General features: G+C 41.1%; 2 protein-coding genes and 1 long non-coding RNA gene across 10 annotated transcripts in view; 2 read left to right on the forward strand and 1 right to left on the reverse strand.

The window, feature by feature from the left end:
• The window catches only part of TTLL5 (Tubulin tyrosine ligase-like 5), a 55,621-nt gene that overhangs the window by 5,811 nt on the left and 21,981 nt on the right, over positions 1–27,829 (reverse strand). For 2 of the 4 annotated variants that reach the window (XR_012999052.1, XM_031977668.2), the window contains exons 2-12: positions 26,450–26,619; positions 24,423–24,506; positions 24,222–24,345; positions 3,614–3,720; positions 3,161–3,374; positions 1,616–1,872; positions 1,299–1,498; positions 821–1,050; positions 557–752; positions 313–475; positions 97–237 (exon numbers count right to left, since the gene is read on the reverse strand). Coding sequence is in view for 3 of the 4 variants with exons in the window: in XM_031977668.2 (XP_031833528.1) it covers positions 97–237; positions 313–475; positions 557–752; positions 821–1,050; positions 1,299–1,498; positions 1,616–1,872; positions 3,161–3,374; positions 3,614–3,720; positions 24,222–24,345; positions 24,423–24,506; positions 26,450–26,619 (1,886 nt within the window). In the remaining variant the exon portion in view is untranslated. Of the gene's footprint in view, positions 1–96; positions 238–312; positions 476–556; positions 753–820; positions 1,051–1,298; positions 1,499–1,615; positions 1,873–3,160; positions 3,375–3,613; positions 3,721–6,740; positions 7,093–24,221; positions 24,346–24,422; positions 24,507–26,449; positions 26,624–27,829 lie in introns of those variants that run through there. The other 2 variants (XM_031977669.2, XM_076369619.1) reach the window with 2 other exon arrangements.
• Positions 946–1,792, forward strand: LOC143174756 (uncharacterized). The gene is made up of 3 exons (XR_012999054.1): positions 946–1,087; positions 1,174–1,534; positions 1,660–1,792. It is a non-coding gene; the product is annotated as an uncharacterized LOC143174756 (long non-coding RNA).
• Positions 13,237–24,136, forward strand: LOC116427391 (uncharacterized). 5 transcript variants are annotated; one of them, XM_031977671.2, is made up of 2 exons: positions 13,237–13,421; positions 21,676–24,134. In XM_031977671.2, exon 2 carries the CDS (start codon positions 21,693–21,695, stop codon positions 23,433–23,435), a length of 1,743 nt encoding a protein of 580 aa, XP_031833531.1. In that variant the 5' UTR covers positions 13,237–13,421; positions 21,676–21,692; the 3' UTR covers positions 23,436–24,134. The 5 variants fall into 5 exon arrangements, with proteins under 5 accessions (XP_031833531.1, XP_031833535.1, XP_031833534.1 ...); XM_031977675.2 differs by lacking the exon at positions 13,237–13,421 and adding an exon at positions 20,682–21,207 and having other exon boundaries at positions 21,676–24,136; XM_031977674.2 differs by lacking the exon at positions 13,237–13,421 and adding an exon at positions 21,236–21,317 and having other exon boundaries at positions 21,676–24,136.

The following is a 27,829-nucleotide window of genomic DNA, read 5'->3' on the forward strand; positions in this document are numbered from 1 at the left end:
TAGAATTACATAATAAACGTGTCTTCGTATTCGTTCAGAAACATTTGTAACATTCTTCAATACTTTTATTCCTTTAAACGCTTAACAACGCCTTACCTAAGTTTATTTCCGTCGTGCATGGCTTGTACCACTTGACTTTTATATTTATGCTTATCAATATCCATATTTTCCTTACTGTCGCCACGATCTAAGCTCTGCTTATGCCCTTTCACCAATGCTCTCTCGTACCTTTCGTATCTACGGTGAATTACACAAATCTTGTACCACACTCGAGGAGAATTTATGAACCTGCCAATGTTTTAACTTAAGTACCTGGAGAGTCTGTCCAGTGTGACTTCAGGAATGATGAAACCGGTCGTACGACTAGCCGCGGGGAATAATTGTTCGTGTAACATAAGATTGTGATTCGTGTTGATGTGCTGGGCTCTGCCGGGTCCTAATGGATCTGAGACCACCGGTATCCCCGTCGCTGGATCTACACATAAAGTAATATTCTTTGTGAAATCTAATCAAGTATAGTATACGATAACAAACGGCAGAATGACATTCGATTTACCCAGATATTGCGAGTACATCTCCCACGACTTAGGACTGGGGAATATTCGAACGAACCCTCCCCTTCTTTCAAACTGTGCTTTCGCCGACGCCACTATACGCTGCTGCTCAGTAGTCAATCCCGACTTGTTGATGTTACTTTTGCTAACGTTTTTCTTCCTTTGCGACAACGTCTCCGCCGAATGTACTCTTCTACACTATACAAAAAGACAAGTCACTATCGTGCACCGATCGCTGTGAAAGAAAACTACAAGAAATCGCTTACGCTAGCTGTCCTCTTAGTAGTGATGACTGTCGATCGGTTTAGGTGCGTGGTTTGCGGCCGCGACACTGGATCCACCGCTGGCACGCCGACCAGGGTAAGCAGATCAGCAATTAACGCTGACTTCAGTCTGACGTCCAGCGGCGAATCACATCCTAACGACGGTGTCAGATTTACCTCCAACAGCCACGGTTTTAGCGTGTCGTCGATTAAAATATCGAAACCGAATAGCTCTGGAACCAATCGTCGAGTATGTCAACGTCTAATCAGGTACTATTCGACTTTCAATTGAAATCTCGACATTATTGGAGTCTATAAAAAATTGTCAAAAACCCAATTTGACTTCTTAATTCTAGTGTTAAAGGTACGCGACGACCCGGACAGTATGGAGTAATATCTAAATCGACCAATAGGCCCTAACAATTTCTACAACCGTTAGGGACTTCGGGTTTCCCAGACAATCTAAGTTAAAGATAATTACCGAAGCAAGTCTCCGGGTGCTTAACAAATTGTTTAATGCCGCTGACGATGCCGGAGGCGGTCGCAAGGATTGATTTAATTATAATATCTTCGATGCGTTGCATCAGCAACTCCGTGTCTTGTCCGATGGAGCGCAGGTGTCTGAGCAAAGCTGACAGTGTCCATTTATGGCCTACATCCTCTGCGTCTGGATCCTCGCTTCTAGACAATTGAAAATAATCGAACAGTCAGTGAGATGTACGCTACCTCTCTCTTTCTCTCTTTATACATATATACATATATACACATGTATAAACTACACGAGGGAACAATTCTCACTTCACGTAATCCACGTGGAATTTATTGATGCTGTAATTGCACAGATGCATGCAGGGATTCCAGACGTACTGATTGCCGCCGTCGTATTTCACCGTGGCGAACCTGACCAGGCCCTCCTCGTACAGGTATATCAACAGCGGATCATAATTCGTCACCGCAACGTACAACCGTAGATCGCATTTATGCCCGTCGACGAGCAGAGGATTGTTTATGTATTGTGCGACGATCACCGACTCGTCCGTGAGGATCTTCTCTGGCTGGAAGCAAAGGATTCGATGTCATCAGTTAGAAGCTGCTAGACACTTAACTGTTTTCAACACTAGAACTACCAGACTATGTATAAAACGAGCCACTTCAGAATTTCTATTCCACGATTTTATTTACAATTTCATTCTACCTTCTCTTCGAATCTCACTGAGCGCGCTCTTCTAGTTTCGATAGAGAAAAGTTGTAAACAATTCCCTACAATTGCTAGGTGGTTTCAGTGTCAATTAAAGAAGCGAATCTCTCGTTATTTGGATCTCACGAGACGCACCTGAAGTATATAAAATTTGTATCGATCAGAATGAAACTATGGTAGCGATCGATGAACAGTGGAGCTCGTGAGTATCCACGGCGAGCCAAGTCGGAAGCCACAAGGAGAACGGTTAAACAGAATAGCCATGGATTCATTGTGTTCGAGTTCGGTGGAGTAAGGATTGAACTTAAGAGGCGGTGGCAACGTTTGTTGAGATCCAAGAAACGGTAACAGAAATTTCTTCAGCGGCCGGTGACGAATGCAGCCGAAAAAGGTAGTGAATCACCGAGATATCGATGCATCTAATCGTCGACTTTCACATTCGAACGTGTACGGAAACGCGAACGAAGCGGCGAGGAGCAACTAGAACACGATGAACGGTGTCACAGAGGCAGGCGGGAACGGGCCAGCCTCGCTGGCGATGCGTGGAGGACAGAAGCATGTGGTGCGTAGTAGAGCTGTTACTTATGAAATACCCGGGTAGAGTAAAATTACATAGGTGCATAGTAGAGCTGTGACTTATGAAATACCCGAGTAGAGTAACATTACCTGTCTCATGAGTCAGCCGAGTACCCGGGTACCCGAGCATCTCATAAGGTTTTGTAACTGACTACTACAGCTATTGCTACCCGATCCAGGATAATACAGAGTGCTTCAGTAAAATGTACCAAGGGACTTTTTGCATATTCGGGTACCGTGCGAGTACCTGAATACTCGAGTAACCGTGTGACTCAGTGGGTCGGATAGTCAGATGCAGTAGCCAGTTAGAGGATCTCTAGAGATCAGCTAATTCCATTGGGTAATTTTGCTCTACTCAGGTACTAGGGTACCGTTCCAGTACCTGAATACCCGTGTAACTGAACGACTCAGTAGGTCGAGTAGTCAGATGCAGTAGCCAGATAGAGGATTTGAAGACAGGTGATTCCATTAGGTAATTTTACTCTACTCAGGTACTCGGGTAAAAGTAGTAGCTCCAAAGTCACAGGCCCACGTACTCTAAACTTATACCTAGAAATTCTTATGCTCACACTGTTAACGATATAAATGCCACGCCCGCGGGAACTGGCTTTCGGTTTGACAATCCAGGGCCCGCGATACCTGAAATGCGCAGTGAGCAGTTCCCGGGACTCGCTGGGCAGCAGGAACGTTTGCGGTATGAAGTCCAGATTTCTGAGACCTTTGCTACGTTGCATCGCCTCGATGTTCTTGTACAGACGGTCCTTCCTCGTGATCTCGTACGACCTGCGATGGGAACAGCGTGTTAGATTCATCTCTGAGAACGGAAGTAATGAAAATTTAACACATCGACTGCCACGAGAATCATTTTAAACAGAACGTAGGGTCCATGATTCGACCAAGTTGGTATTTGGCAATTAGAAGACATTTGTTTCTTTACAAAAGTAGAAGTAGATCATTAAGAGAGTTTCAAATCTGGGACACCAGCTTGCATTTTTCTTAGGGTGCGTGTTGTGTCTGAGTACCTAGGGAAGTGGTTGACTTTCTGATGCGCCATTAGGTTCCGCAGAATGTCCGGTTTAGGGTGGTTCCCCATCCAGAGGATATTAAACTCCGTTTCGTTCATAGGCACCTGGAACAGAAGCGATTAACCCTTTGAGCATCGTGAACTTAGCATTCGAATATGAAAGTGTAACTTCATTGGTTGTCAAACTTTAATATCCTAAAAATTATTATATCCTAAACATTAATTAATATAATTCAATATAATTATAATAATATTCTGAAAATTATTGTATCTTAAATATTGCGATGACGCCAGTAATTGATAGATTACAGTATAACAGACTGAGAGGCTGCGAAAGTAATTAATAGACAATGCAAAGGTGATTTCAGATAAATTATTGCATCATAAATGTTGTGATGACGCCAGTAATTAATAGGCTGCAAAAGTAATTAATAGGCAATGCAAAGATGATTTCCGATAAAATTAGACTGTCCCCGTTGATCCAGACTTTCTCGAACGTCTAGCTGGTCGATACAGCGATCGAAGTTTACCAGAACGTGGAAGTGTTCCCATCACGCGCGACTTTTTAATATTCCAGGTGCATCGGCGTTCACGTGTATCGCCTCCGTCGACCTTGCGGTCACTTTTCGTCGGAACAATATGTGAATACACGCGGACAGACTGTTAATCGGCCGACTGGACACGCTTTTGTCTGATAACAGCGGAGTGGCGCGAACATGATGACGCACTGAGTCCTTAAGACTTCCTTTAGTCGCCGGTCTTTTAAGGTGTCGTAACGCTTCGACAAAAAAAAACATTCTATCTTGATCCTTGGACCATCTTCTTTGAAACGTGTGTTTGGAGACAGTCCTACCGGTCTTGGAAATATTCGAGAGAGAAAGAAAATGGAGTGAACGAGGATTCCTTTTGAGGACTCGTTCTATGGTATCGGTGAAAAGTGCAAATGATAAATTAATTGTTGTATTTCAAATTGGTTCGGAGATATACAATATTTTAAGATTAATATTTTGCGACATTGAATGTTTCAAAGAGAACATCTTAAAATATGAAATATTTCAGAGTTAATATCTTGAGATACTAAATATTTGAAACTGAACATCTTGAGATATGAAATATTTGAAAACGAACATCTTGAGATATGAAATATTTGAAAATTACTATCTTCAGATATGAAATACTTGAAAATTACTATCTTGAGATACGAAATACTTCAAAGATAACATCTCAAGACATCGAATATTTCAAAATTACTATCTTGAGATAATAAATACGTCAAAGATAACATCTTGAGATATTAAATATTTCAAAGTTAATACCCTGAGATATTAAACATTCCAAAATTACCATCTTGAAATATTAAATATTTCAAAATTAACATTTTTAGATACCATAATTCTGTAAAGGCCACAATTAAACACCTAAATTCCCTGGAAAGAGAAAGTACGATTTCCAAATTGAAACGCCGATATTTCTCAAAAACTGCACGATCTTTCAATATACCGATTCACCCGTAAACATCTCTAATCTTTAACGATCCGGTATCGCGTGCACGCGATCATTTTCCACGTGCTCCTCGCGACTTTCCGGTGCAGCGTTCGGCGTAACGAGATTTAAAGTGAACGCCGCGGATCGGATTAATTAACAAGCCGATTTTAATTAAGACGGAACAATCGAACGCGACGAGGGAAAAGATTAACGGGCGTCTCGGCGGCGATTAAACCGAGCAACGATAATCAGCCAGCAATTTGCGGGTAATATATGCTGTACAGTATCGTCGAGCAGCATATCCGCGGTAATTGCTATTTAGATGAACTGGAAACTTTACAATCCGGGAAGCGCCGCGTTAACCAGCGTTTAACCGTTGACGATGTGTTAACGTTCCTATACATCAACCATTTCTATCCCGCGAGCAATTTCGTTTCTGAGAAGTTCGACGAAAATAGCTTTTCTCTTCTGATCGAAAGCAGAATTTAAAGAATAATATATTTCAGTGTTCCGTTCGTTCACAAAATTGAAATATCATCAAAAGAGGAGAACACGGTGTAATAATAAATTGAAAGTACCTTTAACAGAACTGGAGATAATTAAACGAACAGAAAGCTCCTACGAAAATGAAAACGTGATCATCTCCATTATTCCAATTCGAGTTGACGGTGAATGCGTTAATAAATCAAATAAAATCCAACAATTTATATAGAAAATTCTGTCATCGCAATTTCAGTCAACAGTTGCGAATTGCTAACGAATGAAAATGAAATTACAACAAATTATGATGAATTCTTGGGACAATCGACCGGATACGGTTCGCCATTACGAACAAGCAAGTCGCAGGCAATTTCCATGAAAATGGTACGAAGTAAAAGCTAAGGAAAAGAGAAGGATGGAGGAGTCATAAAAAAGGAAGTAAATCGAGCGTAGAGATAAAAAATAGCTCGAATTCCGCGTAAATAACGCATGCAAAGCGAATTCGTCACGTGGAGGTCAACGTGTTAAACGGTAACGGCGTGTCTAACGTCCGCCACAATCGTTTTTCACGTTCGTGTATAGCGTGGTAATAATGACCATAAATCTGCGATGGATGCTCGCCGTCTTCACGTGAGTCACGTCGGTGCGGTGGTTCCCCGGGAAAGTTTCGCAATTCGAGCGCGATACCATTCGCGAATTCAGAACCGATGATCGGCGATGGGAATCCATCGAACAGCATTGGGGAAAAATGAATCGCATCGATTCAGTGATGATTTTAATTGGAATTGTAACTAACTTTGCAACTGTTTTTACTGCTAACCGTAGGTCGCATTTTTCCTGTTAATAATGGATAATTGGTCATTCTAATTGCAACTAAATGCTACTGCATAATATTAGTATTTGCAATGTTGCACTGTTATAATGTTATAGTATTAGACATTTGTATTGTAATATTCTGGCCTCGCAATATTGGAAATTTATATTATAATATTGAACATTTTTAATATTGTAATATTATAATGTTACAATATTACTGTTGGTAATATTATAATGTTACAATATTACTGTTGGTAATATTATAATATTATAATATTACAGTATTACTATTTATAATATTACAATATTATAATACTGACAATACTATTATAAATTATTATTACCATTACAAAAGTTATTATTATTTGCATAGCCGGACGTGATCCAGGCGCCTGGCGCATTTGCGTGTGACGACCTTACGGCCTGATAACGGGCGCGACATAGATCGTTCACGTGATCCATCCGCGAATGTAGATCATATCAATTGACTCCGATGAAGATCGACCTCATCGTAATTCGATGCCGTTCGACGGCGATTCGACGGCGACGCTCGGAGATTTTAATTGAACCTCTCAAAATCTTACAGCAACCTTTACAGACAAGTGTCAAAAATGAAACAAAACTCGTTCTCAGTTAACACACAATTGACCGGTCACGAGTCAACTCGTGTTTGCACTTGCATTGGCTACATCAATTTATGAAACGCAGGACGATACAGAATGTTGCAAAAGCAAAATATTAAAAGTAATATAAAACCGGTCACATGAGAACTTTATAATTCTGCTATATCAAATCGCCTCTCGGGTGCAAAGGGTTAACGTTACATTATAGTACTTTAACCCTTCGCACTCGAGAGATGATTTTCAGCCACACGATTTGACATAGCAAAATTATAAAGTTTGTTATTTAATATTAAGCCTCATATCGGTATAATAATTATTGAAATGAAATAGCATTGTTCTTTAATTTTTTGGTGATTTCTCCGCGAATAAAAATTATAATGTTACATATAGTACTTCATAATTTTTATTCACGGAGAAATCACACACAAATTGTGACAAGTGACTTGTAGTCAGAATTACCAGTTAATCCAATATAACAAAATTCTACAGTACTATATGTAACATTAGAATTCTGACTTTTGTTACATATAGTACCTCAGAATTTTGCTATAGAATTAGAATTCTGACTTTTGTTACATATAGTACTTCAGAATTTTGCTATAGAATTAGAATTCTGACTTTCGTTACATATAGTACTTCAGAATTTTGCTATATTGAATCAACTGGTGATCAATTCTGGCTAAAAGTCACCTCTCAAATCCAAAGGGTTCAACCCTCCCTCTTCCATCATAGCCCCACTAGAAATGTCCTCGTGCAGAGGCTCGATTTTTCGAGCATCATCCGATGTTATTCACAGCATTGTCCTCTTCTCCACCTCTCGCGTAGCCTGAGGCCTCTGTCCTTCGCGGTGTCCCTCTCGCCGTGCACGAGCCCTCCCATTTTTCCGCGTTGTCCCGTTCCTCCTCCTCAGCTCCGCGGTGTGGCTCGCTTTGTCCATCTCGCTGGACGCGTTAATGGTCCCCGGGTTCAACGGCACAGCGAGCGGAACGACTGTCTCGCTCGCTCCGTTCGCGAAACAAGACGATGTTATAATTCGGGTGTCGTATCCGTCGGGGCGGGGAACCACCAGGACGGGTCCGTCGTGGATCGCATGCGGCGCGAGCGTTCGATCGTTTGACCCTTTCGCTGCCAATCACGAGCAATGACTGAAGAATGATTAGGGAAGTGTCTAGGATCGTCAACACGAGTATCTTCGCTGTATCAATGAATTCGCTTGATTTTTATCTGGCACAGGGAAATTAGAAAGTCTGATAAATAGTATTAAGGTTTGTATAACGCATCAATACGTGAAATATTTAGATAAAGCAGCTTTGTTTGAATGTTTATATCTCGTCGGAAAACGTTGGATGCTTCTAGTGAGAAAGTTTCGAGGGCGAAGGGTTAATAATGGTAATGACGAGGGTCATTACGATAAACGACATTGTTGAGCAGTAGATAAATAAAGAAAGAAAGAAATACTTAGAGTAGTTATTTAATTAATTCATAAGTAAGTGAAATATTGGAATAAAATAGCTTTGCTCCTCAATGTACTTGTGATTTCCCTTCGAGTTAATTTTAAGGAATATCGTCTTCGTTGAAAAATGTTAAACATTTCTAGCGAGAAACTTCCGAGTGCAGAGGGTTAATAAACGAGTAAATAAGTAAATAAGCGAATACGTAAGTAAATAACTAAATGAATAAGACCCCCAGACTCGAATGCTCAATCGAAAGGAAGAACGTCGTCGTTCATCTGGAATGGCACCTCCCAAGGACCCAGCGTCGACTCGATTCGACTCGAAGGTCCCTGGCCCCGTCACCAATCCGCTCGTTTCCAATCGGTGTCGAGGATCGACGATCGAAAGGAAACGGCCTGGGCCTAACGCGGAAATCGAAGGGGAAATCCGACAGGCCCCGGCCAGGGACGTGGTACACATCGTGCGTTTTCAGCGAGTCATCGGTTAGCTTTTCAGTCACGGACCTTCCCCGAGCGACGCGTGACCCTCAAACCTTATCCCCCACCAGGTGCATGTGGTGTCCTCACCTGTTGTCCGCCATAATCTCGACGCAAGAACCCGACAACGCCGGCGTTCGGAAAATTACGATCGCTTTTTATCGTCTTCCATGCGTTCGGCGTTCCTCTTTTACAGGTACACCTCCTGTTTTCTAGTGGGTACTGATGTTTTTCATATTTTTCAATTATATCGACTTGTACGTGATCCTCTTTCTAACTGGGAGGTTGCATACCGTGACTCTTGTGTTGCCTGTCATCCCCAAAGATAGAATTTGCTAATGATTCCCTTAGCTACTAGTCGCTTAGGTGGTTTAATCACTTGCGCTGGAAAAACGTGCCACGCATGTCGAGACGTTTCTATCCCAAAATTTTGTGTCTTTTACACATTGATAATCTTATTACGTTACACCTATTAGATTACTTCGAAATGTATCTCTCTACACAGAATGATTAACAAAGTTAGTGTACATATCAGTGTAAAATAGGTAAAAACAAAATTCATCGTAGGAAACTTTGCCAAATTCATTTCCAGCGCCAGTGGTTAAGGCATTCGTGATGATTCAGTAATGTGGAGTTTGAATTTGAGACATCTTCACGTGTTGAGTAACCGTGTGATTCTGATCAGATTCGAATTTTTCGAGTGACCATTGACTTCTTTGACAATTTCCTGGTTAACTTGGAATTGATCTTATTTCTAAATAGGGGGTGTGCACATTCCTGCGTTGTCTATCACCCCCAAAGTTAGAAGCTGCGAATGATTCGACTATTAGTGGCCTACGTGATCGATCTTCCGCGACGATTCGCTCGTACCATTGGAATTCAGAACACACACGACGACTATCAGCGTCTGCAAATCAGTTTTCGAAGGTTCACGACGTGTAGTTCGAAGAACCTCCTCGAAACAAACAAACCAGAGAACAGTTATAGAAGGACAACCGCGAAGACGAACAACGAGTTGACTCATCCCGAGACTGCCTGCTAAATAGTTGAAATCGTGTCCACAATTCCCGGAAGATAATAACTGAATGCATATTCAGTTTCCTAGATCACGTCGGATCACTTTATCCCTACACCTGGCGATTCTCGCCACGCGGGAATGCGTTTTCCTTGTCCGAACGCGGCGTCCAAGGAGACGACGCGTCACTCGTTCCGTGTTCTGGATCCGTTTTCGCGATTTATTGCGGACTACCAGTCTGACGAACGTCGCAGACGCGAGAAAAATGCATCCCCACCGGGAACGGGCTGCGTAATTGGCACGAGAAAAACGATCGGGTCGGAAACGACGCCGAAGCTAACGTTGTAAAATGCTTGAGTCCTCGAAGCTTTAAGTCTTAACTTTAAAAGCTGAGTCTTGAAGACTTGGAGTTCGATAAAGCTTTAACTTAGGAAGCTAAAGCTTGAGAAGCTAATGCTTGGGAAACTAAAGCTTGGAAGCTAAAACTTGAGAAGCTAAAGCTTGAAATAGCTTTAACTTTGAGAGTTAAAACTTGAAATAGCTTCAATCGTGAAAGCTCAAAGATTAAGCTTCACCTTGAGTCTTCAAGCTTACGAAACTAAAGTTTCAGAAGCTAATGCTTGGGAAACTAAAGCTTAAGAACCTATAGCTTGGAAGCTAAAACTTGAGAAGCTAAAGCTTGAAATAGCTTTAACTTTGAGAGCTAGAACTTGAAATAGCTTTAATCGTGAAAGCTCAAAGATTAAGCTTCACCTTGACTGTTCAAGCTTAAAGACTCAAGCGTTGAAGACTTCACATTTTAGTGCTCAAGGCTCGAGTCGCGACTACAGCTCTCAACAAAGCTCGAGGCTCAGAGCTCGTTTTTACAATACTAGCCGGAGCATCTCGACGGAGACGTTAATGCTTTGCGTATTGGTTCGCCGCGCGCTCCGAGCGGTCAGCTCGTTATCCTTGATCGGTAACGCAATATGTGTCTCACGTAAACCCGGCGAGCCGAGGCGGTAGGCGGCTCGCGAGTCACGTCTGTGCATCGACAGCTTCCTTCGATCGGTCTCGATAGGACGTCCGATCGTCACCTTCGCGGCCATCATTCGATCACCGTCCGTCAAGTAGACCGGTATCCTTCGATCATCGGAAAAACAGTCTTTCCCTCTTTAACCATCGACTAGTCGAATTCTATATTCTTAAGGAGAATCGAAATCAGAGAAATTAAAATGATCAAGGACAAACGAAGAAAATAAGGAAAACGTCTAAGACTAGCTGTAAAGATATAGAGGTGAAAGGTCTTTAATACGACACTAAACGAAGGTAATGGCTGCACCCTTTGAAATTCTATAATGCCACCGATCCTGTCAAAAGAACGAAGTTGTCTTTAAAATAAAACAAACCTAGATCTTCGCTGTCGCAGCTCTGGTACTCTATGTTTGGAGTCTTCCGGACTTTTTCTATTCCCTTTTCATTTGTTTCCGATAATTTCAATTTCTCTGAGCTCTCTATGAACGCAGAACACGACTCGAAGGTTAGCTTAGAGACTAGATCGGTTCTTTGATCAAAAGGTACGCTTGCACCTTTGAAGCTACAGCTCTGGCAGCTCCTCTATCTTCTCCCTTTGTCCTTGATAATTCCAATCCCCCCGAGTCCCCTAGGAATGCAGAATCACAGAAGCTTCCGTTCACCGATGGAACACCTTCCGAGCTTCATTCCCTTCGCCGCGGCGCGAAAATAGAACGGAGGCATGCGAACGCGGCAAGACCTTGCCGCCAAGTCCCGAAATAGTCGAATAAGTCCCGAGGCTTTCGAACCCTGCAGCCTTGACTCGGAAACAGGCCAATGGCGACTGAGCTTTCGGCGCGCTGGCAGCTCCGAGACCTTTCTAAAGCCGCGGAGATTAAAGACAATGGGAAAGCTGTCGGGCTTTCGGGCCACGGTGCCCCGAAGCGAGATTCTGGACCTTGCACGGGATGAATGGCGGAGCCCTGGGCCAATCACCGCGGATCGTTTAACAGTTTAAACAAGCCCGTGGCTCCGCGAACGAGGATTTCGAAGCAAGAGTCAATTTTAGATGTTCCTTGATATCGGGTGAGCCGAGAACGGTGATGTAACACACTCCAGACGTCTTGGAAACGTCACGCTGAATTTGATTATCCGCAAGGTTTACGCTTCATCAAGTTGATCGATGCTCGTAAGAGTGGAATTAATTTGAGTAAAAATGATTTGCAGCGGTTTAACGCGTTGGACATGGACTCGGTTGTCCTGACATTAAGGTAGTAAATGTCAAATGTCTTGACCCGTTTTTCAACGCGGCGTCTGTGTTATAAAGTAAATCAAAAGACAGGAAATTTCTCGAATAAAATATATAGCTCGATGAGGGTTAATTGGATATTAATAAAGACAGCATCGGAGAATGAAAGTGGTTAGAATATTAATATGTCCGCTGTAAACGTGAATATCAGCAAAGCAAGGGTAAGGGTGCTTTGATCACCGTCGCGTGCTTCGTCCCAAGTGACTGGTAATTAACGCGCTTTTCAATCTATCGCTATGAATCACGATACACAACGCCGTATGGTCTCGGAGATAGATGGAGCTGGCACTAATCGCTATCGGGGCATCCGCGGAAAGCCAAGCACTCCTCTAATTCGATATTAGGGCAAAGTCGAGTTGAGTCACGTCTGACACGAAAATTCTGTTGTGCCTCTAATAGCTTGTCTCCGATAGAAATTGAAAGTAACTTCTGTCTACCCTGAAGATCAATGTTAACCTTAGAACTAACATTCTCAGTGATTCATACTTTGGACTGCTTATTGGCAAATCAACCTTTTATAGTTGTAACTAATGCTATAACTATTGCTATAACTACATCAATATAACACTATTGACGCAACTATTAAACAACTACATCAAATAACCATTACACTAACATAGATCAATAGTTCAATTTCAATCGATAGTTCAATGAATAGTTACAATTTTTCAGCATATACATCTGTACAACAATCGCAAAAGAAGAAATCCCAAAACGAGTCATTCTGATCTATCCACCGCTGTAGCACCGAACATCTAGAATCCTCTAAGTACCCTACAGCTCTGTCTACAATATTCCACGTTCATGGCTGATTTCGCTATGTCCCGATTAAGCTAATTAGCGCGATGAATGGTCCGTAGCGCGAGTACGCGGATCGCGGGAGACAACAAGCGGCGCGCGTCGGTAAATAAACGAGGCGAGCGTATTTTTAAGGTGTTCAGGGTCCGGGGCCCGGGACGTAGACGCGTGGCGTGGCGTCGAGCCACGCCGTGGCCGTGTGCGTGACTCCGAGCAGAAAGCTCGGCCCGACGACGGAGGTCGCAAGCCGAGCCGAGCCGAGGCGAAGCTGGCCAGCGTGTGCGGTTCGCTGCGCGGCGGCAGTCTAGCACGAGCCGCCGCTCAGGAGACACCCGTAGGGGACTTGCTTGTTTCAAGGTAGGCAGCCAGACAGCGAACACACCTGACGCACCTTCAGACATCTCCTTTACACCTGTCTCTAATCACTAACGACGCGCACTGGCCCATTAATTGTATCCTTTTAATCCTAAATAAAATCTCATTGAAGGTTTTTGTGGTCGTAGAATCTGATTCTAAAATTATTCTTTCACTGGGATGGAAAGCTACTCTTATAGAGGGTGTTTAATTTAACTAGGGCGTTCTAACTTAAGAGAATACAATCTCGCCAGCTGATTTAGAACGTAATTCTAAAAAAATAATGTTGTATAAGCTTATCCTAGAAACTCGACAGAGTTATTGTTAACGAAATTTTAGGCCCCTGCTGATTTGACATAGTAAGGCATAATGAAGCTACTGTGTTGTATAAACTACACTTTACTGTACTTTCCACTTCAGCAAGAAATTTTTACGTGCTTAAGTATACTCCGACGAATACACTCATGCAAATTTCATCGTAAACTCTCGTGAACTCCGCTTTGTAGATGTACATATATAAGAAAAAAGAAGAGAAAACAGGACTTTGCGAAAAGGTGTTTAACATAAAAATAAGAATATTTCAATAAATTTTGCATACACTTATGGGTAAAAAAATGTCTTTTGTCACTGTATCATGAAGTTAAACGGGACTGTTACCTATGAGGAAATATCATATGACGAAGTACGGTGTTTACCGAAAAACATGTGATCTTTCTGAGACAGGCATTTTTCCTCAATTTCGCTGCTCTCTTAATCAATGTCGAGTGAACTGTGCCATTTTTACACCAATAATTACTCTCTACATTGAAAAATGAACAGCCTAAGTTTCATTAATTTCTAGCAAAGTTGAAAATTTGACTTCTGTGCGTGTTTTGACGCTTTCGGAACACTGTGCGTGTTTTGACGCTTTCGGACCACTGTGCGACGCTTCCTCCTGCTAACCGGACCGACCACTATTCTCGGACGTGTAAATACAACAGTGGCCAATAAAATTGCACCATTGTCATGCACTTGCGATATAGCCGAAAACGGGGATACTTTCGTTTCGAATGTTCAGTGATCCCTTGTGATTAAGTGGTCACTACTAATTGCTTCGGAATTTCGGTGATTCCATGCGACAAGGTGATCATTACTAATTGCTTTGAACTTTCGGTGATTCCTTATAATAATGCGGTCACTAGTAATTGCTTTAAAATTTTGGTGATCCCTTGCAATAAGGTGACTTACAGCTACTTCGAAGTTTTAATGATCCCTTCGAACGAAATAATCACTTCCAACTACTTCGAATTCTTTGCGATCCCTGATAGCAAGTTATACTTTCCCTATCGCGTACCAAACCTATAATACTAGAACTACCAGGCGGAGAAACTGACTTCTAATCTCCATCTTCTCGACAACATTGACACAAGAAATCAGGAACGAGTCATTTCGATCCAACCGGTAGTTCTAGCGTCAATGCCCGATAACGCAGATTGCCACTGTTCACCTCGATAAACTCGAAAACCATGTACATTTTGAAAGTGGTTCAATTTCTATAGCCATTACTGCGTGATCTTTGCTCCGCGCAGAAAGACCGGCCGCCGCCGATTCATTGAATCGGTCGCCGCGCTCGGTTTTCCATCCTCCTCGCGGCCACCTGTCGAGCCTGCCTCGCCTCCGCCGTCGATCTTGTATTTTCCTTTTCGTTTCTTTTTCCTTCCCTTTCTTCGCTCGATTAAGTACTCCGAGTTTCTTCCTCTCTTCGTCGATACTCTCGATCGTTGGTGTCCGCGAGGCCTCGGCCGCTGGTAATTGGAGCGACGGCGCTCGATCGTGATTGATCGATCCTGTCCCGGTCGCTTTAAGGATCTTCGCGCGTTAGAGGATGGAGTCCTGTGAAATGAAGACTCTTAAACGCTGATGAAAGAGTTGATAGGCTTGTTTACCTGACGACAGTGCTTGTCTGGGCAGACAGCTTCTAGCTAACCGTGTCTTCGATTACCTCGGTCCTTGAAAAAGTGAATTTGCATGTGGGTTTCTTCCTCTTAGCGTTGCCTGGCTTTTCGAATCAGAGGATCGAGCAGTTGGTTAGTGGATCATCAACTCCTGGCACTTGCGGTGTTCAAAAAGTTGTCAAATACGATGAACAGGATGATTTAATTTCTCGGTGAGACGCGACGCTTCATCAAATAAATCAAAATTACTCATTTCTGTTTTTTTTTATCAATACCTTATCTCTTATCAAAACCTTATCTTGGAAACCACAAAATGAGATTTCACGATTCAAACTAGAATACAAGTCAATACAAGTCAGAAGACAAAGGGAAGTCAATTTGACTGCTCAGCAGTCTCAACGTTAACTTACATTGGAGAGGCGACTATCAATCGCTATTCATCAAACAATAGTTATAACAAATAAACGTTAGAATTCAATATTAAATTTTGTACAAGGTATCAACATACGAAACATAACATTAAGATTGCTCTGATCCTTATTGTATGGAAGATTTGTCTTTATGTTACTTGCAAATAGTATTATCAATATTTCATCGGATCATAATGAATATTAATAATGAAAAACATCGTCGAGTGCAAACGGTTTAAGGAGTCTCGCAATCACGTGAGAAAATCATGACTCTCGGCTTCCGTTTCGTTAGGAAAATCGCTTTCCTCGTCCGCGTAATTTGATGAATAATCTGATCGACGATGAACACGTTGAACGCGTCTTCGTTCGCCGAAGGTATCGCACCTGGGTTCACGCGGGATGCGTCCGACCGCAGCCGGAGATGCCGGTGAGAAAGAGAGATCGTTATCGGCCCGTTAAGAAACTCATTTATACCAAGATAGGAAATAGGAAAGCTGATTAGATCGCGAAGGGTTAATCGCCGGCGGTAATCGACGTCGGCCGGACAGGAAAAAAATCGGAACCCGTCAAGGTAAACGGTCCCCGTCCACGTGCACAGCACGAAAGACGCGGCTCGACCTGTTAACCAGAGAGAGAGAGAGAGAGAGAGAAGTCTGTTAATCGCAGCCGACATCGATTATCGCTTTCTTTTTTACCCGATCAATGATCCTGTCGTTTTATCATGGCCACTGCTAATGGAAACTGTGTCGAACTTGGATTTATTGAGATTGAACTTGTATCGATGTTGCTTGATTCAGCTGCAATTCAATGTGATACTTTAATCCTCGTTCCTCTAGATATAGAAGTCTACTTAGACGCGATACAACAGTAATATCGTGAATAGTTTTCACAATCATTGGCAAATTCTATTGTTTTAAGGTGGCTATTAGCAGAAACTGTGTCGAACTGGCATCGATGCTGCTTGACTCGACTATTCTTCCTTCCGTCACTTTAATCTTTCGTTCCTCTAGATCCTCTAGATTCCTCTACGATCGTACTTAGAGAAGATGCAACAGCAATATTCCAAACAATTACAATAAAACGACGGTCGCGTTTCGATCGATGGATCGTCTAATTATTCGAAGCCGAGACGCGCAGGAGACACGTGCACGCGCCGTCGCGTCGGGTACTTTTAAATACCGTTACTAGAAAGTAGCGAGTAGACTGTACGACGGGAAAAAACGGGGGAAAAAGAAAAGAAAAGAGGAGAAAAGAAAGAATGAAAAATGGTCCAGTGAAAGTGTCGCGGCGGTGTGTTCGGATTCGGTTGTGTTTGCCTTTATGTAACTGGGAACGTGTGAACGACTGGATCGCGACGGCGCGCGCGTGTTCGCGTGCCTTCTGTAGATTTCGTGGGCAGCCTGTCGCGTGCGCGGCTTGTGTTTTTAAGTTCGGAAAGCCGAACGACCCTGGATCACCTGGCATCGGCGCCGCTTCATTCGATTTTCACTCATATTCAAGACGCAACAATTCCGACGCTTTCCCGGAGCAAGCAAAAACGTCATTGGATTCATTTTTCTCTTCGAAATTAAGTTTTTAGAATGATGGAACAGATAAGTTTATAAAACGATGAAAATTACATGGTAAATTGAAGAATTAAAAATTATAATAGAATAATTACACTGGAGGCTGATACAAGATTATCGAACGATAATACATGATTCAGCGAAGAGCAATTTACATAATTCAGTGAGACTCGTATTCAAACTTCTTAGACAAATGCTAGAGTCTATCTCCAGCTTATCTCTAGCTTACCCAGCTCTAATTTCCTTTTCCTTCGATAAAATTTCACCCCTTGGCGTCTCGAAGGTTCCGTAAGAAAGTTTCACGAGAACCGAGCACGAAGGAGAGATGGAACTCGGAAAAATTCGAGAATCGTCGGATCTGGCGATTTGTTTTCCTTCGCGGAGCTTACGTAACGGCGAAACGAAAAAAATTGCTTGTTATTCTTTATTTCTACTTCTGTTTATTCCCGCCGAGGCTCCGGACGGCATAAATTCAGCGTTACGTCGCCGCCTGATCCCGTTCATGGGCACAGATGGCTATCTCGCGAAATTACATTAAAGTCCGAGGCGTTCGTTAATTAACGAAAGGTCGCGCGAAACCGTGCCGCTGCCGACGACCGTCTCTTCCTCTGTTTAAGACGTTTTCACAATTACGACCGGTGCCACCTTCCTATCGCTTCTACGACAAATCCGCGGGATAGAGTAATCTCGAGTGAGATGACTCGATCTCGTTTCGATCGTCGAATGTCGGTGTTTTCTATTGTTTTTAGCGGTATACTGAATCCTGCGCGCAGATCTATTTAACCGTTTGCTATCGAATGCCGCCGTAATGGCGACTTCGAGCTTTCGTATCTGAACGGGAGAACGATATGTGATTAAGACTTCATTTTCAGTGTTTTATGGGAAGAGGTTCTAAACATGTTGACACTAGATTTACGGGACGAGGTAGTTTAATTCATATTGAATTTTATAAATATTATTTGATACATTTTCACATGGTTAGTTGTCCACTTTCAAACTAATTTCCAAGATCTAAACGAACGAGTATCAATATTTCTAACAACGATAGAAGAAACTGTACAATGAATGTCCGTAATTATAGTGTTAGGAACGCTGGTCCGCAAAGGGTTAAAGTTTAACTACAAAAAAATTTGAAATTGGTGAAATTTACTCGAATCTCTTTTTTTCTTGTACCGGGGCTCACAGAATTGGTCGTTCAGCCTCAGACACGCGAACCGGTATAAATAGATCGGCAATGATTCCAGTGATTTCCGTACTCGAAATACGTAGAATCTATATTGATCCCGAGCGAGGAATCTGTGGCGATCGCTGCGCAGATTTTCTCAATAATTCCTGTGATTGTCGTTGCTATTCCTGGCGCCGCGATTTCGCGGATATCTACTGCATGCTTCAGTTCATCAACCAGTGTTACTCTTTCATCTTGTTGCCATCTTTCTTGTTACCTGAAGCTTCAATTTACAGTCGGAAAGAAGCCGGACCACTCGAAACGACTTGCCTCAGTGTTCTCATTTTCTTAATTATTGATATTTTCAAGGCATTAACTCGTTAACTGCGGTGGTCACTGACGACCGACGCTTTTGAATCGCTCGAAGACAATTACAGTGTTCTAATACGTTTAATGATGATTAAAAATGTTTGATATTCTGAGTAACTAGATAATAGTGTACCGTAAGAATTGCGGCACGAAATAGTTAATAATTGCATTGAGAATAATTAATAGCTGTGTTAAACATTCGAAATGATTTTGATACTCTTGTTACTACAATGAATATCCCCAGAAATCGAAGAAATCTGTTGTTACAATTTTTGTAAGGATTACGTGTATCAGTCGTACTGAACACTCGGTGGTCCCAACGTTAATTTGTGAAACGCTACGTCGTTAACAACGTTGTTACAACGTTAAAACGTCTCGACCACGTTTTCCAGTTTCCCTGATTGATGTGACGTGCAGCATCGACTCGCGAAGGAGAGGCGAGCACGTGCGCGGCTCGCATGCGAGCATTTAGCAAGTAGTTGATCTCGAATCGATTGATTTCTCGTTTGTTCTTGTTGACTACGGAGTCAACAGGATGTTTCGTTCATTTACGATACTTTCTCGTTAGTAAATACTAACAGTACGATTGTTGATCATTCAAGGACTTTGATAAAAGAGCACCAGGCATATTAGAGTCTCTTTCTTTTGTTTCATTCGACACAGATTTATTGTAATATTTGTTAATGGTGCAAGTTAAAATGATGCTAAGGTCTTAAAATAACGTGTCCGTCTCGTGGTGAAGATTTTAAACAGAATTTAACACACACGAACATTACTCGATTTTGAATCCGAATTGAATATTATTCTTCTGTTATCAATTATCATACTTTGGAGTAAAGGTTGATATAAAAAGTGCTTATCATTTTATTCTTTTTCTTAATAAATTATTGACGACAAAGTAGTTGTATCGATCAATGTTGAGAAACAAATCGTAGGACAAAGGGTTAACTGAAAATGAATCGAAAAAATTTTAATGATCTAAACAATATTATGGTAACATTCTGACTAGAGATGGCTCAAAAATGATCTTGGTAAGAATCCTCTTGTACATTCAGAAGGAAAAGCGTTTATGAATGGCGGAGGAGCGTGACCTCCTAATTGTCCCTAGCAGCAACATCGAAAGCGTCGTTCGGCTCGCTGAGCGAAAACAGTCAAAGCATAAATTTACATTTTAAGTTAAATGTCAAGGTACTGGTTTCGTTGTCTCGTTGAAAAATCGTCTATAATGCCAGCTGCGCGCGTATCCGGCCAGTTTCACGTATGCGGTAACTGGTTTTTAACCTGTTAACCGGCAAAGACGAGTTAACTCGTCGCTTACGATTCACCATACATTTGGATAATTCCGTTTCTATCGTTGTACCCACAGCCCTACTAATTAAAGTGATGTTTATATAAAAATAATGACCGTGGATCATTTTTATCTATCGTTTAACCCTCCAAGATGGTGGCTGGGTCCATCTCGATCGAAATATTCAAGAAATATGTTTATCCTTACAATTGAAAACGATGAAATTGCAGTCATCGATTATTTGCGTCAGATCTCATAAGAAAATTGCATGAAATTAACAGTCCAAAATGTTGTATATTTTATAATAAGGAATACGTGTAACAGAGCTAACCTAGACACTAATTTTACGTGCACTGTTTCTTCCTCGATGACTATTTTTCGTCGCATTGATAATCTCTTTGCTAATCGCTCTTTTCATAGACAACGCAACGATAAGCTAGCATGGATAATAGGGCAAATTACTTTTTAAACTTGGTATTAATTAAATATTCAATGCCGTTGCAGGCTGTTAGAAGTCGTAAGATAATCAATCATCGCAAATCACCTACTATTAACTGTGGAAAACACGGTCTGGTCGAGCAAGCGTCTTTACGATCTCCTGGTTGCTCGTTTACTTAATAAATAATTCTTGCATTTATACTGCACGGAAATGTCTATGCTAGTGTAAACATTTCATTCATGCTTAAATAGTATAACAGAAAATGGCAGGGAATAGCAGTTAGGTTAAATAGGTTTCGTTTGTCTGGCAGGAAGCCTATATACAGGGAGGAGAAATGTTTTTGCACGTAAATGATTCTAGTTATCAATTAAAATCATTACCTTCGGTATACATTATTCAGTTGAAAATGATTATTTTCTAGGTATTTTGTATTATTCTAGAGTTGTATCGTAATTACTGTGTAAAACAATATTGTTGATCGATAGTAAGTTACCCTAACTTCGTCTGTTCTTTTCGAATCGATAAAGACAAACGTTTCGGGAACAATGCTTTAGAAAATTAATCTTTGGTAAAGGGAAAATGGAGGAAATTTGATTATGAATATTGTCAACCGAGGACGGTAATTTCAGAAAACAATGCATACAACTGTTCGAGAAAAAGCGTCGGCGCGTATAGTCACGCGAAAGTTTACTCGATTGGCAACAACAGTTTTTTACTGCTGATAATTACGTATGAAAGTTGTTTGTGTGGCTTCTTTCAATTAACACTGTCCTGATAATATGTTCGTGGCGTTTGATGTGATGCCGGAAAAGGAAACTCGTGCCAAAACCAACTTTATATCGCGGTTGAAGCATAGTTAACCTCAAATTCAATCCACTAACATTACTTCAACCAACGATCATGCATGTATAATTTCAAATATCCTGTAGTACTTAACGTAGATTATTTTTTTTAAATTCTAACATATGGTACTCTCTGATTAAAAGAGTCCTGATTAACAAGTTCTAATTAATTCTCTTAATTGAACTTTATTGTTTTTAATGCGACTTTCTTTTATCAGTTCTGATGATTACAATAAATATTACAGTGAATGAACAAGAGAAGATGCCTGGCCACCGTCAGCCTAACTCCCTAGAGGGACTTAGTTTGGGACGTGTGTGTCAACAACTCGACGGGACGTGCCGAAGGCTACAGGTGCTTTCACAAGAGTCATCAGCAGCACAAGTTTTGGCTTATGCGAAGCAGACTATCAGGCCATATTACATAAATGCTCTGCCAGCTTGTTTACGGTCTCAAGTTATAGAAGAAACTTCAAAAATGTTATATGGACCTGCATCTGATGGATCAACTTTAATATCTGGACCAGCACCCTTATATCTATTAGCCCTCCTGCTAGGACACGATATAAAGCAGTTGAAAGTGTATCTGTGTTGCTACTATGGATGTAGTCATCAGACATCATTGTTAAAGCTGCTCGCATCTGAAGGAATTGGACTTGAATCTTTGAAACTGGCTCGTTCTGCTTTGCTTAGATTAGACTGTAAACTACTGAAATCTGCTCTTATGAATATGAAAAATCTGATAAGTCTATCTCTTCGTAACATAGCCAGTGATGCTGTACTTCAAGTAGTGGGAAAAGCTTGTCCAAAACTAGTTGTTCTGGATGTTGCTTGTTCCAGACAAGTCACAGATGTAGGATTGAAGCAATTACTGTTGCAAGTAGAACTCAGAGACAAAGTGCCTCATGCTGCTATGCAAGAACCCACTAGTTGGTCCCGTTTAAAAATATTATTGTCAAAATTGAAGATGAGGAATTCAAAATCGGAGAAAAAAGAAAAGCAAGGAGTATTGTTGGAATATTATGAAAGTAGAAACCTTCTCTGTGATACACTCAGAGTACTTAATGTTGCTAATACTGGAGTGACCAGTGCAGGAGTATTGTTAGCTTTGGTGCATGTGCCAAGATTAGAGTCCTTGGCAGAATATTGTCACATGGGAAGAGTAGTGGAAATTATGAACAAAAGACTGATTGAATTTAAAACTCCATTTAGTTTGACTCAGGCAAGAAGTTGTAGAACTACACCAGTTCGTTTGGAACTTTTGGCACAAGCGTGTCCAAAAGTGGAAAAATTACATATCTCAGAGCCTCATCATCCCCCTGAAGCATTAAGACTATTTCCCTATGTTACCTCCCTAAGTGTGCGCAATATTCCATCTCAAGGAGAATGGCTAGATGGGTTCTATGAATATCTTCGTACAAACGGTCACAATTTACACGAACTCAATCTCAGAATAACTCAAAACGAAAATCCTATTCAAGTGGACCTAAAAGAAATATTTAGCAGCTGTTGTAACCTTAGAATATTTACTAGTGATGGTTCCAATATAACTTGGAAAGAAGGAAATGATCCACCCCCACTCAAATATTTAAAAAGAATTAAACTGGGACGGATAGTGAGTGCTGTTGCCATTACCAAAATCCTTTCGTTAGCACCAGAATTAACAGCATTACATGTTCACAGTTGCTATGATTTGACAAATGAACACTTAGAAAAATTATTGAATGTATCCGCAAAACCAAAAAATCCACGAAAGTCTGATAAATGTGAAAATAGTCTAGTACAAAATTTAACATGCTTTTACATATACGAAGCTAGTAAAGTGTCTGCAACTACTGTGCTAAATATGTTTCAAAACTGCAAGAGATTAAGAAAAATTGGAAATTTAGCCAATTGGGGCTTAGACTGTGAAGGTATTAGGATGTTGAGAACAACACTGATCCGGACAAATTTGGATGTGGATTTGTGCCCAGGAGAACATTGGTTTTGGAGTAACTGTATCCAGTGATATATTTTTCACATTTCTATACTAATAGAAACAGTTATAAAAATGTTGAGTCTATGACAAAAATAGACTGCTGTTACATTTGAATCTATTACACTCTAATAGACTGTAAAATTGTCAGTATTAAAAGTTATCTTAATAAACATAGAACAATTTATATTTCGGAAAATTCAAAGAAACATTTATCGCATATTAAATGAACATGCACACAAAGAACTAGCAACAGTAATTGGTCATCTAATTAAGTCAGAATCAATTTATTTGCATAATTATACATACACTTATAAGCACTGAAGTACTATGCAATAATAATGTACTGAATATAATATAAAGAAAGGAAAAGTATATTTTTATGCCATGTTAAACAACTTACTCCACAGTAATGTACTGTTCTAACAAATAAATCAAAGTATATAACAATAAGCTACTATGCAAGTTCTTATATTACTAGTACCATTGTCTATCCGTCTAACGAATGCCAGTAATTAAGCAGATTCGTAAAGTGTAAACTGTACAACTATTTTTTAATTATCTAATAATAAGTACTTAAAACTTCAAAGCAAGGAAAAGAAAATGTTAATTTGTATTATAAAAAATGATTAACTGCAATGCAAATTTTATATATATATATATATAAATATATTCATATTGAATTAAAAATTATACAGCACAGACTATGCATGTATATTGCGGGTTCTGATTACAATAAAGAATTCTTTTTAAGAAAAAGACCCTTCTGTTTTATTACATAAAATAAATTATGTCGATGAATACACACAAACGACTTACCTCGGTTAAGCCGTGGGATTGCAACAAAAGATTGATGAGCTTCGTGTCCGTTTGAAAAATTTTATACGTCATATGCAATTGTTTCGCAGGTGCTTCTTCCGGAGGAGTGGCTAACGCGGAACACCTGAAAAATAATAAACATTCTTTTTACGTGTCGCACAGGTAGGGCAATACAGAAAGATGCTATCTTTCAAAACTCACTTGAAGCGTAAAATGGATGCTTTATTTCCGGTTGGTCCGTTCAATAGCCATTCGTTGTTCGGCGGACTTTTGTCCTTCGTTGTGCTGCAAAAATATATTACACAAACAACATTAACGTGCCGCCAGGATTTCACGCGGGAAAGTACCCCTACAAAACTAAGGGCGGGAAATTTGAAATAATCGTCGCGACAACAGAGACACCTACGAAACCTCCTGAAAAAAGATCCCGGACTGTAGCGCCATCAAACACTGATCCACGGTCGGTAAAATAGTACTCCCACGTAATTCGAGTCGTTACAATTCAATTTCACTTTTCCACGATTCTTATGATCGGTAAAAGAGCGATAAACGTAAAACAGCATCGTGGAAATGCTGCTACGAAACTCGGGTCGAGTGTGAACGCCACTGTAAGCGAGCCATAATCGTATCTTCGTGCATTTTACAATCAGCCGAGAGTACATTGCAGTGAAATAAAAAAACGATCTAACAAATCTTTCAAACACGTTGAATGCCGCACGATTTCATAGATCAAAATACACAGAATGGAAAAAATACAATATTGAATCCTTTGAGTTGCATTATCATTGCACGTTGATCTAACTGAATAGCACCGCATTAGGTGGCATTATTTATAATATTCAAATGTTTCCAAATAATCATCGCTTAATTGAACGATATAGCAGTGTTTCCCATCGTGGCAGGGCAATTTGAAATTAGAAATATCACTTCGTATATTTCACAGTATTTACGCCCGTAAACAAAATAACAGAAATACTATAAAAATATTATAATATAGGTGGGGCATGGCACAGAAAAGGGAAACACTGATTTATAGTAATTCGATGGGGGTCACCGGTGACCCCCATGGCATTCGAAGTGTTAAATTTTGGTTTCAACTCTACCGGTTCGCGTTCACGTTGTTACCATGATTATTCAAATAACGTGTTCGTTAATTTCCATGTTATAGTTCGCGAACGATCGTTAGTGCGCTCCGCGAATCGCGCTTTCTATTCAGCGCTGTGGCGGCGGAAGAAAAGGAACGAGATAAAGGGGATTCGGAACGAGACGGGCTAATAAAACAACGGGCGCGTTTCCTGCTTTCTGAAATCAATCTAGAAAGTTCGGATAACGGCGTACACTTTCGCGGTGTCCGGTCTTAAACCAATTGTATCGCGCGATTATCGCGTTCGACGATTGTTCGCGGCGCATCCGACGTGGCCGGTCTCGTTAATCTCCCTCAATTAGTTCGAGCACACGTAGCCGAGGAATAATTGGACAGGCTTTATCGATGCCTCGGACGATAACCGGTAGCAGTTTACCTTGTCCACGTTAATTGGATCATTTTTTTCGAGACCCGATGCCCGTACGAGCGTGACTAACGGCCGAACGCGAACGATCCGCGAATCGGACCCACGGGAAACGTCGATAAATTATGCGCCGACGATCATTGCCGCGATTATTGCCGTCCAGATAACACCGGGGAATCCGTAGGTTACGGGTAATTATCGTAGAAATAAAGTTGGACGCAAATGAAAAGGAAATCTTCACGCTGATAATTAGCGAATGGATTACATCGAACCGTTTTCTACGTCTTCTTTTACGTTTGTCGGGTAAACACTGTCATTAAGTAGATTTAATGTCCAGTTAAACTGCAAACGAATCGAAATCTCAATCATTGTTGCAATTGGAGGGTGTATGACATACAAAATGGCCGATTTGAATTAGATCGAACCGCTTTTCCTCGTTTTCTTTTACGTTTGTCGGGTAAACACTGTCATTAAGTAGATTTAATGTCCAGTTAAACTGCAAGCGAATCGAGATCTCAATCATTGTTGCAATTGAAGGGTACATGAAATACAAAATGGCCGAATTGAATGTAGTTTTAGTATCGAAGCAGTAGGGCTGGCACTAGGTTACACCGATTAACAGATTAAGGGCGCCTAATCGTGCACGAAGAACGGGTTCCGGTGAAAGTTCCCTAAGTGTTTATTGGCCGAACGGTCCCTCGAACTTTCGTGTAGGCGTACCTTTCCGAAGTTTCCGATTTGTGCGGTTTATGTACAAGGGGCTCCAGAGTCTCCTCGCTGCTGTTCGACAGTTGCGACATCCCGGATAGGCTGGAGGACGACATCAGCTCCTTCGGCCGTTTGCCTTCCAGTTTTCCAATCGTGTTTGTTTTCATCTGGGACAGCATAATCTATCTGAAACAGAAAGAATGTTCGGTCGATCCTCGGAGAAGACAGAAACTGGTTTCGTTCTTGATCAAGGCGGCAGACGCGGAGGAACTTTTCCTCGTCTTTCGTTCAGGTTTAGAATAACTTTAACACTAGAACTACTAGTAAAATTGATTGTTCTGCATTTTTTAATAGAACTTATAAAAATACATTTATTAAGTTTTATTAAGTTTTTGTATTTATCTAAATCAATTTCTTGAATGATTTCTGAGAAAATCGTCTGCGCCCTTCCCCATAATTGCGAAAGAAGAGACCCAAAATGGGTCATCTTGACCCATCTGGTAATTCTAGCGTTAAACTAGAACTACCGAGTACTTAAACTAACTTTTAAAAATTTCGTGAGAGCCACAAATGTGTAGTTGCTAAGATTTCAATCGGCTTATACATTAATTTAGGTATTACCAAATCGATTTCCGCAATAATTTCTGAAACAAGTATTTGTGCCTTTTCAATAATTCTAAAAGAGGGAATCGGGAATGGGTCATTCTGACCCATCTGGTAGTTCTAGTGTTAAAAGGTCCTTTTCTCTTCATATTTCGGAGCATTCGTATCTATTCAAATGCCGAAAACTTCGTGCGTATACACGACACGAACCGGCAGCGTGTATCATATGTGTCGCACGAGACGCGGCAAAACAGAACGATGTGCACATATGACGGACGAGACAGTGAACGCGTTAAATAATGCATAAGCTGGTTCATAAAAAAGCCGGTCGTATTTTATATTTGAGGAAGGATCAATCGGATCGACCGAGGAACGGCCGTTTTAATATTTCCACCGGGTCAGCGTGGGCGGCGGGTCTTGTGTCCGTAACGTAACGCATTCAATCATTCAGATAGCTATCAAGGGAGAAAAGGAACTCGGCTGGACCGGGGGAGCTAATTTGGGACACGTGAAAACGAGAAATGAAAGGTCTTGGCATTCCTTTTTTCTAGGTTCCGTTGGATGACCAGTCACTGTTTATTCAGTGACGATAAGTCGTGCCATAACAACTGAATCACAGCGACGTCGACGTGCGGTCTCTTGATCGTTGAATCATCTGGGAGCCAGGTACCAAAGCAGAATTGTACCTTCGCATCAGCCCTTATTCAAGGTTCGAATCGTGTTGTCTAAACCAGTCGAAATTAGGCGGTACGTCGACTGCGTATTACCTTCACACGATAAACCTATATT

The sequence above is a fragment of the Nomia melanderi genome, chromosome 8, assembly GCF_051020985.1.
Source record: "Nomia melanderi isolate GNS246 chromosome 8, iyNomMela1, whole genome shotgun sequence".
In the NCBI taxonomy this organism is placed as follows: Eukaryota; Metazoa; Arthropoda; class Insecta; order Hymenoptera; family Halictidae; genus Nomia; species Nomia melanderi.

Excerpts from the sequence above, each read along its gene's own strand:
- LOC116427391 (XM_031977671.2), top strand. The coding sequence starts at position 21,693 with ATGCCTGGCCACCGTCAGCCTAACTCCCTAGAGGGACTTAGTTTGGGA.